This window comes from Vulpes lagopus, chromosome 24 (assembly GCF_018345385.1).
Source record: "Vulpes lagopus strain Blue_001 chromosome 24, ASM1834538v1, whole genome shotgun sequence".
Classification (NCBI taxonomy): Eukaryota; Metazoa; Chordata; class Mammalia; order Carnivora; family Canidae; genus Vulpes; species Vulpes lagopus.
This window is the reverse complement of record NC_054847.1, coordinates 505031-519372: the sequence shown is the minus strand read 5'-3', so window position 1 is coordinate 519372 and position 14342 is coordinate 505031. Positions and strand designations below refer to the sequence as shown.

The following is a 14342-nucleotide window of genomic DNA, read 5'->3' as shown; positions in this document are numbered from 1 at the left end:
CGCAGGCCGGGTGCTGCGGCCCCAGGGCTCCACGCAGGCCGGGTGCTGGGCCCCAGGGCTCCACGCAGGCCGGGTGCTGGGCCCCAGGGCTCCACGCAGGCCGGGTGCTGCGGCCCCAGGGCCCCAGGGCTCCACGCAGGCCGGGTGCTGGGCCCCAGGGCTCCACGCAGGCCGGGTGCTGGGCCCCAGGGCTCCACGCAGGCCCCGGTGCGGCCCCAGGGCTCCACGCAGGCCGGGTGCTGCGGCCCCAGGGCCCCAGGGCTCCACGCAGGCCGCGGTGCTGGGCCCCAGGGCTCCACGCAGGCCGGGTGCTGGGCCCCAGGGCTCCACGCAGGTGCTGCGGCCCAGGGCTCCACGCAGGCCCCGGTGCGGCCCGGTCCCGCCGCTGCGCTGGTCCCGGCCTCCTGGAGGCGCTGGTCGTCGCCTCGGGTGTCCCCGGGGAGCAGCGCGGCCTGGGCCGGGTCACACGGCAGCGCCGCGGCCTCCTGCATCACACACGAGCTCCGGCGATACGGCGGCTGCTCTGAAGACACCAGGGCGAAGACCCACTTACTTCTAGAGGATCCGTGACTCCGCGTCCCGCCGCGTCCCTCTCGCCTCGCCTTAGGTGGCGAGCACAGCCCGCGCAGGCGCAGTCCGCGCCGCCCTCCTGCAGCCCCGCGACTCGCCCCGCCCCCGCCGCGCCTCCATCCGGGGCCTTCCCCGCGCGGCGGGAGCGCGCACGCCGCTCCCCGCGCCCCGCCCCCGCGCCCCGCGCCGTCCCGTCACGTGCCCGGCGCGTCCTCGTCGCGGCGCGCTCCGGCCGGAAGTGAGGTCGGCGGCTCGGTGGCTGCGCGGCGTCGGCGGCGGCGCGGGCTGCGGGGAGGCGGGCAGGGCGGAGCGGCGCGGCGCGGAGCGGCGGGGAGCGCGGGCCGGGGGGCGGCGGCGGCGGCGGGGCACAGCGCGCCTCAGCCCTTCCCTCGCAGCGGGCCCCGCGGCTGAGCCCACCGCCGAGCTCCCCCCACCCCCGGGCCGGCGCGCGCCGGTCCCCGAGGTCCAGGCCGCCGCCCCCGCCGCGGCGCGGTGAGTGCGGGCGGGGGCGGGGCGGGGCGGGCGGGGGACGCGGCGCCCTGTGTGCCCGGGCGGGCCGCGGCCGGCCTGGCCGGAAGTGCGGCGCTTTGTGCGGCGGCGCTGGGGCGGCGCCAAGGTCGGGCCCGCGGCTCGGGCCGCCGTCGCCCGGGCGGGGAACCCCGTGGTGGCGGCCGCGGACCGCCCGGGCTGCGCTTCGCCCCGTGCGGCGGGCGGGGCGCGGGGGGCGGGCAGGTGCCGTGTGGGCGGGGGGGGGCGGCCGCCGCGTTGTGCCTCGGGCCGGGCAGTGCTGCGCCGGGTGCTGCCGTGCGCCGTCGCCTTGTCTGCGCGCCGGGCGGGGTCACCGCGCGGCCCGGCGGAAGCTCCGGTGCGCGGCGGCCGCTGAGCGGCTCCTGGGGGTGCCCGGGACCGGGCGCGTTGACGTCGAGGACGAGGAGCGGCCCCGCGGCCTGCGCGCCAGCTCGGGCTCTGCTCCCACGGCCCGTGCGGTTCGCGTGTCGGGGCCGAGTGGGTCCCTGCCCCGTTACAGTGGCGGGAAGGGCTCGACCGGCCGCAGCTGGAGCGCTCCGGCCGCCGCGCGCACTTCAGGGCCTTCCGAGACGGGCGCGGGAAGCTGAGACGGGGACTGTGTGCGGCGGACGGTTCTAGGGGCACGTCCTGCGCCTCGGTGCGTGGAGGCAGACGCGGGGGCAGCTGTTCTGCGGGGACGGCCGCTCTGACCACCCGAGGCTTTTGTTTGTTTGTTTGTTTTTTCCTCCCTCCCCCACCGTCGAAGCTGGTGTGGCCACGTCGTGAAGGTGTTTTTGGTCCCTTCGGGCCCGTGGAGCGGGCGGGCTCTGCGGGCACTGCACGGCCGGGAGCTGCGGCGGGGCAGAGGCAGCGGCTGCCCGCGCGTCCCGCTGGGGTCCGAGCACGGAGCATCCCCGCCTGCTGGCTCCTGCCCCTGCGAGCAGTGGGAGACGGAGTCGTGTGTGTGTGTGTGTGTGTGTGTGTGTGTGTGTGTGTGTGTGAGAAGGGGCTGCAGCTCGGGCGATCGCCGCGTCCTGCTGTGGCCCCTGCCCGCTTATCGGGTCCTCACTCACCTCTGTTAGGACACGGACTTGTTTCGCTCTGCATCTGCTCCTCGGCTGACTTCCCTGCTGTGCTTAGAATCGTCTTGCCGAGAGTATTTGGATTCCGAACCTCGGGACAGTGTTACACTGCCACAGAGGTAGAGGATGAGAATCGAAAAAAAAGAAAAAGAAAAGAGACGTTAACTTCACACAAACATATTTTAACTTTTTATTTTTTTTGTTTTAATTTTTTTTTGGTTCTGTAGTTTAAAAAACATTTTAAGTAGGCTCATGCTGAGCTGAAGCTCCAGCATGGGGTTGAGCCCATGACCCTGAAACCGAGCGCCACAGGCTTGACCGACTGAGCCGCCAAGGCACCCTACAGGCTCTGAAGTCTAAAGGGAAATTTTTGTCTATCAGACTTGACTCACTTAAACAATTTTTTTAATTTTTTTTTAATTTTTATTTATATATGATAGTCACACAGAGAGAGAGAGAGGCAGAGACACAGGCAGAGGGAGAAGCAGGCTCCATGCACCGGGAGCCCGACGTGGGATTCGATCCCGGGTCTCCAGGATCGCGCCCTGGGCCAAAGGCAGGCGCCAAACCGCTGCGCCACCAGGGATCCCCAACAATTTCTTTTCCTAGATCAATTAAAACACTTTTTTCTTTTTCTCTGCAGATTTTATTTATTTGAGAGAGAGCATGACAAGGGGGTGGTATAGAGGGAAAGGGAGAAGCGGACTCCTGGACTCCGGACTCCTGGCTGAGCAGGGCTGGTGACCTGAACCTACTGAGCCACCCAGGCACCCGGTTGAGACACTTAAAACAGTCGTACACCCGTGCAGCAGAGTCATAGTTAGTTTTCTCGTGTCTGTTCCATTTCTACATCTGTGTCTGAGATGTGTCCTGTCCTGTGAGAAGTACATGAATTTCTTCCAGTACATTGCAAGCCTAAGTAGTGAAGGTCGAGTTTGAGGGAGTTGAGAACTTTCTCCCTTATTTGGTCTTCTTGATAATATCAGACATTGCCGAGAATTTCCAGTGTTTGTGCTAAGGGGTATTTTATCTTGGATACTGAGGTCTCTGACAGAAATAAAATTTAAGCTTCTTGAAATTAGTTTTGTTGATCTGAAATACTAATATAAAACGCTTTTAGAGTTTTATAGTTATTGTGTATAGGAACTTTGTTTAGATCATGGTCTTTTTTGAAACTAGAGAAAATAGTACAGTGATGGGTGTTAATATGTTTCTAATTATTACCGGATTTTCAAATTTAGAAACTTTTTGCTGTCATCTTTTTTAAAGGGAAATCTGAGAGTTGTCTATTCCGCTGCAGGTGCCAAGCAGAGGTATTCTGGCAGTTGAATGATTCTAAATAGGAAACTTAAAAAAAAAAAAAAAAGTGGTACTCTTTGGACCCAGTGTTGGAATCCAAGTCCTTGGCCTACACTAAATCAGACTTGGGAAATTGGTGGTTTCTGGGTAGACAGTGGCACTAAGATCCCAGGTAGAATGGTGGTGAAGGGTTTTTCCTTGGGTTTTTTTGTTGTTGTTGTTGTTATGCTAACTTAAAAGGTGTAATAATACAATATACATCCCAACATTTCAGTGTAACAGTTATTAGCATTTTACTGTAATTTCCCTTTTTTGTAAAAATACTTTGTTAAAGACATCATGTCATTTTTTAAAGTCTTAATCTTCCATGCCTTAGCATGTACCTCTGAAAAAATGGTGTCTTTACACAACCAAAATGTTATCACCACACTTAAAAAAATTAACAGTTGATGCCTTTTAATACTTAGCCCCATAATCAGTTGCGTCCCCAAATCCTTAAGATCTTTTTAGTTTTTCAATCTAAAAATCCAAACAAAATCTACCTGGTGGTTTTTACATCTAAATCTATTTTAATCTAGAACTGTTCTCCAGCCTCCCCATCCTCACCATTTTTCAGACCATTGACTTACTGAAGAAACTGGGGTTATTTGTTCTCCAAGATGCCCTGCCTTTTGGATTTGTCGGGTTGCTTCATTGTGTTCATCTTATTCCTTCAATTTCTTTTTCTGTAAACTAGAAGTTGGGTGTAAAAGATCCATTAGATTCGGACTGTAATGTTTTTGTAGCAGTACGCCTTAGGTGATGCAGAGTAATTCTATCATATAAGGATGTACATAATGATAAAGAGTTTGTCTTCTGGTGATGTTAAAACTGGCCAACTGGTTCAGGTTTTATAGCCACTAATCAAGAAACAGATGTATTTCAACTGTTCTGAGTTATATTTTAAATACTTCCTTTTTTATTCATTTGTGAGAGAGAGACAGCACAAGCGAGGGAGAGGCAGAGGGAGAGTAAAAAGCAGATTTTCCACTGAGCTGGGAGCACAGTGTAGGGCTTGATCTCAGGACCTGGAGATCTTGACCTGAGCTGAAGGTAGATGCTTAACCATCTGAGATGCCACCCAGGCACCGCCCTGAGTTATATTTTAAATAAATGTCTCAACTTTTTTTTAAGTGAACTGTACACCCAGGTATGGGGCTTGAATTCAATTACCCTGAGATCAGGAGTCAGGCACCCCTGAACTTCATATTTATTGCTGTGAAACATTATATATCCTTTTAGTTTTTCTGTTCAAAAACATTCAGAAGATATATATAAGCTACTTATATGCCAGCACTGGTGAGATACATGAAGGAGAGCTGAACAAAGTATTTTCCCTGTCCTTGAGGCTCAGAATCTTGGGAGGAGAATCTCATTATTTGAACAAGTGACCTAAGAAGGTTTTTTTTGTTTGTTTGTTTGTTTGTTTGTTTTTTACACATTAGTTCACATAGTTTGTCTTTATATTAAGCCCTTTTATTGAGTAGGAAGGGGAACTGACCGCAACATTTTCTTTTATCAATCTTATTATAGTTTCTTGCCTATAATTTTTAATTAAGATTTTTCAATCTCTTTAGGAAACATCACCTTTGCTTTTAGGAAATATAACTTCTGGGTAGTTTGTAACTTATGGTATTGAGAATTCAGATACAGCTCTATATACTTTTTAGTGGCAAGCTTATAGTAAATTGTATTATTGGTTTACACTGTGAGATCTTTATGGCAGGAGAACTTGTGTTCAGTGCTTCATTCGAATTGTTTTTGATATTTGGCTATTATGAATAATAAACATTCGTGTACAGATTTTTGTGTGGATGTATGTTTTCACTTCTCTTGGGTATTTACCAGTGAGTAGAATTACCAGATCATCTGGTAACTCTTGTGTTAAACTGCTGTGCTCTTTATGAGTTAGTAGATGACATTTGCTCAGCCGACCACATTTAAGGGTCTCTACATGATGGTTTTAAGAATCTAATTTGTGTTTCCATAGTCATCTTTGCTGATTCCCTACAAGCCCAAATGCCCAATACTCCTATGTATGCATCTTTCTTTTTTTTTTTTTTTTACTTCTGTGGGCTTTTTGGGATACTTGTTCAGAGCTCATTGGAAATACCACCTCTGTAATCAAGTTCCTGGCCATTCTTCCCCTCGCCTGTTGAATTTTGCTCTCTCCACTCAACCTTCAGAGCACTTCATTCTTTTATGGTACTTAATGTGACTGATAATATTAATACTCTTTGTTCTGTATCACCATTATTCATGTCTTTTATCTTATAGACCTGAGTTCTCTTAATACAATAGCCATTACTTGCATGTGACTGTGATAAGTTAAGCTAAAATGCATTTCCTTAGTTGTGCTAGCCACACTGCAGGTGTTCAGTAGCCAGCCATTAGTGGCTGCTTTACATGGAAAGTAGCCATACATTCTCAGTTTTGTAGAAGGTTTTATTGGATAGCAAGCACTTTCCTAGATTCCTGCTCAGAAGCAGGATTGTGACTTGCTTTTTTTGTTTTCTCTGTGGACTCTGCATAGTGCTTTGCTTATCTTGAATTCAACTGAGAATAAGATTCTGGCACAGCATAGAGAAACAATTTTAGGAAGTATGTACTTTCTCAACAGATCATAGTTGAAGCGGGGAGATAGATGGAATTTACAAGGCCTTCCACAATTCTTCTGTGGATGATCCACCAAGAATGGGTTAAAAATGCAGGATAATAGGGCTTGGTTGCCAGTTTGTTTATTTTATTTTATTTTATTTTTTTAAGTAGGCTCCACGCTGGGTGTGGAACCCAAGGCAGGGCTTGAACTCAAGACCCTGAGATCAAGACCTGAGCTGAAATCAAAAGTCAGATGCTTAACCAACTGAACCACTCATGTGCCCCCAGTTTGTTTATTCTTAGACTGTGTGGTGAGATACGTAATAGATTCTCCTGCTTTCTTTATATTCTTCCTATTCTTCTTTTCTCTCATCTGTATTGTAAACACATGCTGTCCGCTGTAGCCCCTAGACATCAATGACTATTTAAATTTAAGTTGAGGCTGAGTTGGAGGAGCCTGCAACTCTTGATTTCAGGGTCTTGAGTTCAAGCCCCACAATGAGTGTAGAGATCAGTTGAATAAATACATAAATTAAGAAAATGAATATAAGTTGCAGTCCCATAAAGTTGAAAAATCAGATCCTGCACTAGCCACATATTTGGGTGTTACTTTCAGCTAATGGCTGCCATATTAGAAGGCACAGGGCATCTTCATTGCTGCAGAGTACTGTTGGCCAGCATTGATCTAGACTTATGTCTTAGCCGTAATTGTGGATGTCACAGTAAGTTTGACTTAGAAGTTAAAAAAAAAAATTAGACAGTTATTTAGCAAGAACATTCCAATCAATCACTGATTTCTCGATTTTTTTCCTAGTTTATTTTTTTTAATTTTTTTAAATTTTATTTATTTGTTTATTTATGATAGTCACACACAGAGAGAGAGAGAGAGAGGCAGAGACACAGGTAGAGGGGGAAGCAGACTCCACGCACCGGGAGCCCGATGTGGGATTCGATCCCGGGACTCCAGGATCGCGCCCTGGGCCAAAGGCAGGCGCTAAACCGCTGCGCCACCCAGGGATCCCCGATTTTTTCCTAGTTTAGACTAAATCTTGTTACAAAGATTAAGGATGTGACTGGGTATATTTTTTATTATGAATTTTATTTATTTATTTGTTTATTTATTTATTTATTTATGGTGGGCAGCAATGCAAGGTTTATTGAGTGATAGTAAAGTGATAGAATAAAGTTCCTGGGGAGGGAGGGGACCTGAGAGGGTTGCTGTTGATTGTGAATATTTTAAATGAGTCAGGTAAGCTAAGAAGTGCTAAATTTTTACAATATATCTTTGTATTGGAATTTAATACCTATATAATGTTCGAAGGTGCATATGTTTTTAGAAGGTCAGCAGGTACTTGCACCTGTATTGTTTCAGATACTGTTACTGTGCTAGAGGTAACTGCAGTAAATAGGACCAAGTCTCTGTTCCTTGTCTGCATGGGGCTACTTTCTGATTGGGGATGTGGTAGGGGCAGACACTATTTAGTATATATGTGTATTTTTTATTTATTTTTTATTATTTTTAATTAATTATTTTAAAGTAGATTCTATGCTGTACGTGGAGCCCAATGTGGAGCTCAAACTCATGATTGTGAAATCCAAGACCTGAGCCACCCAGGTGCCCCTATATATTTTTAACTAGATTTTCTTTTTTTAAGATTTTATTTATTTATTCATGAGAGACAGAGGCAGAGACACAGGCAGAGGGAGAAGTAGGCTCCATGCAAGTAGCCTGATGTAGGATTCAATCCCGGGACTCCAGGATCACACCCTAGGCCGAAGGCAGGTGCCAAACTGCTGAGCCACCCAGGGATTTCTTAATTAGACTTTTTAAAGGAGTTTTAGGTTCATAGCAAATTTGAGCAGAAAGTAAAGAGTTCTCATGATACTTGTTGCCTGTTAGCTAGCTCCCTTTCCTGTGCTGTTTTTTTTTTTTATTTTTAAAGATTTTATTTATTTATTTATTTGAAAGAGAGTGAGAGAGCATGGGTGAGTGGAGAGGCAGATGGAGACGGAGAGGCAGACTTCCCCACTGAGCAGGGAGCCCAGCCTCGGGCTTGATCCCAGCACCCTGGGATCATGACCTGAGTTAACCAACTGAGCCACCCAGGCACCCTGCTGTTTTTATTTTAAACTTAAGATCCCCTTAATCCTTACTACCACATAAATCAGTGAGTGACTTACTAGGTGAGGAATACAGAACAGTCTTTAAACTCACGCTTTCAGAATATAGTGGGTGAAAGAATTCAGAGGAGCTTGCTGGCGATACTGATGAAAATCCTATTTCTGTTGGGTAAGTAGTAAAATCATGGTTATGGCTATGCAAGTTCTTTTCAGGAAAAAAGATTATGAAAAAAGCATTGAATGGGTTAATAGAGTTGCTAGGCTATAGCTGACTTGTATTTTTAAGAAAATATATGCATATTTAACAGAAGTTATTTAAGAAATAAAGTATAGGGATCCCTGGGTGGCGCAGCGGTTTGGCGCCTGCCTTTGGCCCAGGGCCCGATCCTGGAGACCCGGGATCGAATCCCACATCAGGCTCCCGGTGCATGGAGCCTGCTTCTCCCTCTGCCTGTGTCTCTGCCTCTCTCTCTCTCTCTCTCTCTGTGACTATCATAAATAAATAAAAAATTAAAAAAAAAAAAAAAAAGAAATAAAGTATAAAGGGCAGCCCAGGTGGCTCAGTGGTTTAGCGCCGCCTTTAGCCCAGGGCATGATCCTGGAAACCCGGGATTGAGTCCCACGTCAGGCTACCTGCATGGAGCCTGCTTCTCCCTCTGCCTGTGTCTCTGCCTCTCTCTCTCTCTCTCTCTCTCTCTCTCTCATGAATGAAGAAATAAAATCTTAAAAAAATAAAGAAAAAGGAAATAAAGTATAAAAAGAACACTAAACCCACCCCATCTAGAGACTGTCTCTGTTCACATTTTTATATTCTCCCAACCTTTTCTGTTTGTGCTGGAAGTGCACATGCCTGTACTATTTGTAGTTATTACATGTAGGTGCAGTTTTTTTTATTATAACTGCGTCATGCAGCATTGTTATCTTTTTCCTCACTTAACATAGTATCAGTCATGTTTTTAAACACTTTAACAAGTATCTATATAATATTTCATACACTGGATAGATCTGGTTTCCTTAACTATTTGTTAAAAGGACATTTAGAGGGGACCCCTGGGTGCCTCAGTGATTTGGCGCCTGCCTTTGGCCCAGGGCGTGATCCTGGGGTGCCGCAATCGAGTCCCATGTCGGGCTCCTGGCATGGAGCCTGTGTCTCTGCCCGTTTCTCTCTCTATATATGTATATCTATCATGAATAAATGAATAAAAATCTTTATAAAAAATAAAAGGACATTTAGATTATAAGAACATATTTTCACTGTTTTAAGCAGGGACATAGAGAACAGTTTTTTCTTACTAGCTTTTGACCGACTGAAGAATTTGTAAAGGAAAGTTTACAATGTTTGGGTGGGCCTTCATCAGGACTTCTGTGTTGGTTGGCAGCAGCATGAAATGCCTTGTTTTTAGTAAACTAGAGAAGGGACTTCTTTTGTGACTGATACTGGAGAGAACTGGAGAATAAAAGTGCTTGGCTAAATCACTTTTCTTTCCTTTTTTAGTTCTGAAATCATGAATCCTGTTTATAGCCCTGGTTCTTCTGGGGTTCCCTATGCAAATGCCAAAGGAATTGGTTATCCAGGTAAGCAAAAGTAAAACTTTGTTTCATTATTGAACTTTGAACACTTGGGAAATTTCCATGTTGGTAAGAATGCTTTCAGTTGACAAATTTAGCTCAAAGTAATTTATACAAGGAGAAAATGTTTCAGCTCATGGAACAAAAAAAAAAAATCAAGAGCTAGAACTGACTTTGGTCAAAGCTTGATCTGGTTGCTCCAGCAGTAAGTGCCAGGATCTAGTTCCTACCTTCTGAACTCAGCTCACTCATGATTGGCTCAGTGTTGGTCCCAGGTTACACTTCTCTTTGTGGTCTCTGTGGTGGTCAGCAGTACCCTATGAGCCTCTTTATCTCTGTTCTATAGGAAACACCAATGGGGCTTCTTTTTTTCTAATCAGACCAGTCCTGGGTGTGTTCTGATTGCACTCAGCTTCCGTCTCTGAGCCAGGGAGGGGATTCTACTGATTAACTGAGGCCTGGACTATGTTCCCCCGTTTTTTGTTTGTTTGTTTGGTTTTGTTGTTTAAGATTTTATTTATTTATTCATGAGAGACACAGAGAGGCAGAGACCTAGGCAGAGGGAGAAGCAGGCTCCATGCAGGGAGCCTGATTGGGACTCAATCCTAGGACCCTGGGATCACACCATAAGCTGAAGGCAGAAGCTCAACCACTGAGCCACCCAGGCGTCCCACGTTCCCCACTTATGGGAGTCAGCGAGTTGAACATGGGCTATGAGGGAAGTGGTAAAACAAAATTTGGGGGAATAGGAACTGGTTGTTTGAAAATAGCAAATGGTCATCCTGGTGATATCCAATGAGTGATTATTTGTAATGGTACAATTTAACTATGCGTTTTGATCGTATGAGGGAACAGATCATCTTCAAATCCTGTTGCTAAAAAAGTCTGTAGAAAATTGGACAGAACATTTAAAAAATGTATAACTGAACTTGTAGGGTAGTAAACAAAATATCTGTGCTGAATATGAAAGTGACGTAAAAACCAGTGCATTTGGCCATTGAGCTAATAATGATGTTCCTGTGCTGGGAACATTTGCTTTTTGTGGATTTTGACAACCTACGTGGGGACAGAAAGTGAGGCCTTTTGAGTTTAGGGTTTGGGGCTTGGAGAGTGATACTCCCAGGGAAGAGGTAGACTAAAAAAAAAAAAAAAAAAAAATTCCATTTACTGATTCCACAAGGGAATTTAGTGTCTGCTTGGGCTCTAGGAAGGGGAAATCTTTCTTCAGACTTTGTAACCAGTCAAGGATGTTGGAGGCTCTATTTTGTTATTACTTGTAATTACTGTGTGTGTGTGTGTGTGTGTGTGTGCGCGCGCGCGCGCGCTCCAGTGTCCATAATTGAGAAACTAACATGAAACATAGTCTGCAGCTTGCATTATCCCCTGCACCTGACAGCAGCAAAAGCAGAGCTCCTGTAGAGGCATATGTTTGTATTCCAGGTAGTGTGGGTTTCCCACAAAATTCTGCCTGTTAACAATGCAGTTATTTTAAAACATGTGACTTCATCAAGAAAGAGTTACTAGTTATGATAGACTGCAGGAATAGAACATCAAATAGATACCACATCGGGCAAGTTGAGAATAATTGAAGATCTGAAAGAAAGAATCAGAATATAAGAGGGAAATAAGACATGGGAGGGACCAAAAGAACCAACTTGAACTTAAAGAAATGGCATTTGAGCAAAATTCAGGTTACATTGCAAGCATGACACTGCTAAATGGGAGACCCAAGATGCAAAATAAGGAAAGGGGTAGCTATAGAAGACTAGTTAAGAAATTGAGATGTCTCAATGAGAAGATTTGGGATGAATTAAGAGCTCCAGAAGGGGTGAATATAGAAGAGTGACAGAATTTTCCAGAATTGGTAAAAGGTAATTTTAAATTATTAAGATAATTTAAATAATTCTGTTTAAACAGAATGCCAAATAGCTTCCTGAAATCCTGAGTGGATATAGATCAAGGGAAATAATAGGTAAAACCTGATGGCTTTAGCATTACCTGATAGTCTTTTTAATAAAACATTGATTGCCTGTCATGCTTCATAGGTGTGTGTCTGGATGTTGTTTCTATTCTTTGGTTGGTCAAAAGCAGGATTGGACAGACTTTATGTACGTGTTTCAGGCTTTATGAGCCGTAGCGTCTCTGTTGTACCTCCTCAGCTCTGCCTTTCCAGAGTGTGTGTATTTCAGTAACACTGAAAACCGCCTCAGTAGGTTGATTTTTTTTTTTTTTTCCAGGAATAGCAGTGAGTCTTCAGGTATTTTTTTTCTGCTCTCCCTCTTCTCTTGGGATTCCATTTATAAGTATATTAGACCATTTCACTCTTTCTCACGTTTCTTGCATCCTTTTTGTAGTTTGTTATTTTATGTGAGTCTTAATGTGGGTATTTTATACTGATCTGCTTCCATTTTTCACTAGCCTGCTAATTCTTCACTAATTTGCTATAGAACCTGTTTATTGAGTTTATTTTTTTCATGTACTCCATTTTCTTTTTTCTCTAACATACTACTAACAGTTATTTATTTTTTTATTGGAGTTCAGTTTGCTAACATATAGCATATCACTCAGTACTCATCCCGTCAAGTACCCCCCTTAGTGCCTGTCCCCCAGTCACCCCATCACCCCGCCCACCTGCCTTTCCACTACCCCTTGTTCGTTTCCCAGAGTTAGGAGTCTCTGATGTTCTGTCATCCTGACGGATATTTTCACTCATTTCCCTTTTATTCCCTTTCACTATTTTTTATGTTCCCCAGATAAATGGGACCATATGTTTGTCCTTCTCCGATTGACTTATTTCACTCAGCATGATACCCTCCAGTTCCATCCACGTCGAAGCAAATGGTGGGTATTTGTCATTTCTAATGGCTGAGGAATATTCCATTGTATACATAGACCACATCTTCTTTATCCATCATCTTTCGATGGACACTGAGGCTGCTTCCGCAGTTTGGCTATTGTGGACGTTGCTGCTAGAAACATCGGGGTGCAGGTGTCCCAGCGTTTCATTGCATCTGTATCTTTGGGGTAAATCCCCAACAGTACAGTTGCTGGGTCGTAGGGAAGGTCTATTGTTAACTCTTTGAGGAACCTCCACACAGTTACCAGAGTGGCTGCACCAGTTCACATTCCCACCAACAGTGCAAGAGGGTTCCCCTTTCTCCGCATCCTCTCCAAAATCTGTGGTTTCCTGCCTTGTTAATTTTCCCCATTCTCACTGGTGTGAGGTGGGATCTCATTGTGGTTTTGATTTGTATTTCCCTGATGGCAAGTGATGTAGAGCATTTTCTCTGAAATTTCTGTTCATGTCTTTTGCCCATTTCATGATTGGATTGTTTGTTTCTTTGGTGTTGAATTTAATAAGTTCTTTATAGATCTTGGAAACTAGCCCTTTATCTGATACGTCATTTGCAAATATCTTCTCCCATTCTGTAGGTTGTCTTTGAGTTTTGTTGACTGTATCCTTTGCTGTGCAAAAGCTTCTTATTTTGATGAAGTCCCAATAGTTCATTTTTGCTTTTGTTTCTTTTGCCTTCATGGATGAATCTTGCAAGAAGTTACTGTGGCCAAGTTCAAAAAGGGTGTTGCCTGTGTTCTCCTCGAGGATTTTGATGGAATCTTGTCTCACATTTAGATCTTTCATCCATTTTGAGTTTATCCTTGTGTATGGTGCAAGAGAGTGGTCCAGTTTCATTCTTCTGCATGTGGATGTCCAATTTTCCCAGCACCATTTATTGAAGAGACTGTCTTTTCTCCAGTGGATAGTCTTTCCTCCTTTATCGAATATTAGTTGACCATAAAGTTCAGGGTCCACTTCTGGATTTTCTAGTCTCTTCCATTGATCTATGTGTCTGTTTTTGTGCCAGGACCACACTGTCTTGATGACCACAGCTTTGTAGCACAACCTGAAATCTGGCATTGTGATGCCCCCAGCTATGGTTTTCTTTTTTAAAATTCCCCTGGCTATTCAGGGTCTTTTCTGATTCCACACAAATCTTAAAATAATTTGTTCTAACTCTCTGAGGAAAGTCCGTGGTATTTTGATAGGGATTGCATTAAACGTGTAAATTGCCCTGGGTAACATTGACATTTTCACAATATTAATTCTGCCAATCCATGAGCATGGAATATTTTTCCATCTCTTTGTGTCTTCCTCAATTTCTTTCAGAAGTGTTCTGTAGTTTTTAGGGTATAGATCCTTGACCTCTTTGGTTAGGTTTATTCCTAGGTGTCTTACGCTTTTGGGTGCAATTGTAAATGGGATTAACTCCTTAATTTCTCTTTCTTCAGTCTCATTGTTAGTGTATAGAAATGCCACTGACTTCTGGGCATTGATTTTGTATCCTGCCACGCTGCCAAATTGCTGTATGAGTTCTAGCAATCTTGGGGTGGAGGCTTTTGGGTTTTCTATGTAGAGTATCATGTCATCTGCGAAGAGGGAGAGTTTGACTTCTTCTTTGCCAATTCGATTGCCTTTAATGTCTTTTTGTTGTCTGATTGCTGAGGCCAGGACTTCCAGTACTATGTTGAATAGCAGTGGTGAGAGTGGACATCCCTGTC

General features: G+C 45.4%; 1 protein-coding gene across 6 annotated transcripts in view; it reads left to right on the top strand.

Moving 5' to 3' along the window:
• The first annotated feature begins 929 nt into the window (after positions 1 to 929).
• The window catches only part of FAM168B (family with sequence similarity 168 member B), a 44278-nt gene continuing 30865 nt past the window's right edge, over positions 930 to 14342 (top strand). The window contains exons 1-3 of one of the 6 annotated variants that reach the window (XM_041739382.1): positions 1303 to 1735; positions 2160 to 2278; positions 9712 to 9791. In XM_041739382.1, coding sequence (XP_041595316.1) covers positions 9722 to 9791 — 70 coding nt within the window. In that variant the 5' untranslated portion in view covers positions 1303 to 1735; positions 2160 to 2278; positions 9712 to 9721. Of the gene's footprint in view, positions 1063 to 1164; positions 1187 to 1302; positions 1736 to 1757; positions 2279 to 2844; positions 2979 to 9711; positions 9792 to 14342 lie in introns of those variants that run through there. The other 5 variants (XM_041739380.1, XM_041739385.1, XM_041739381.1 and 2 more) reach the window with 5 other exon arrangements.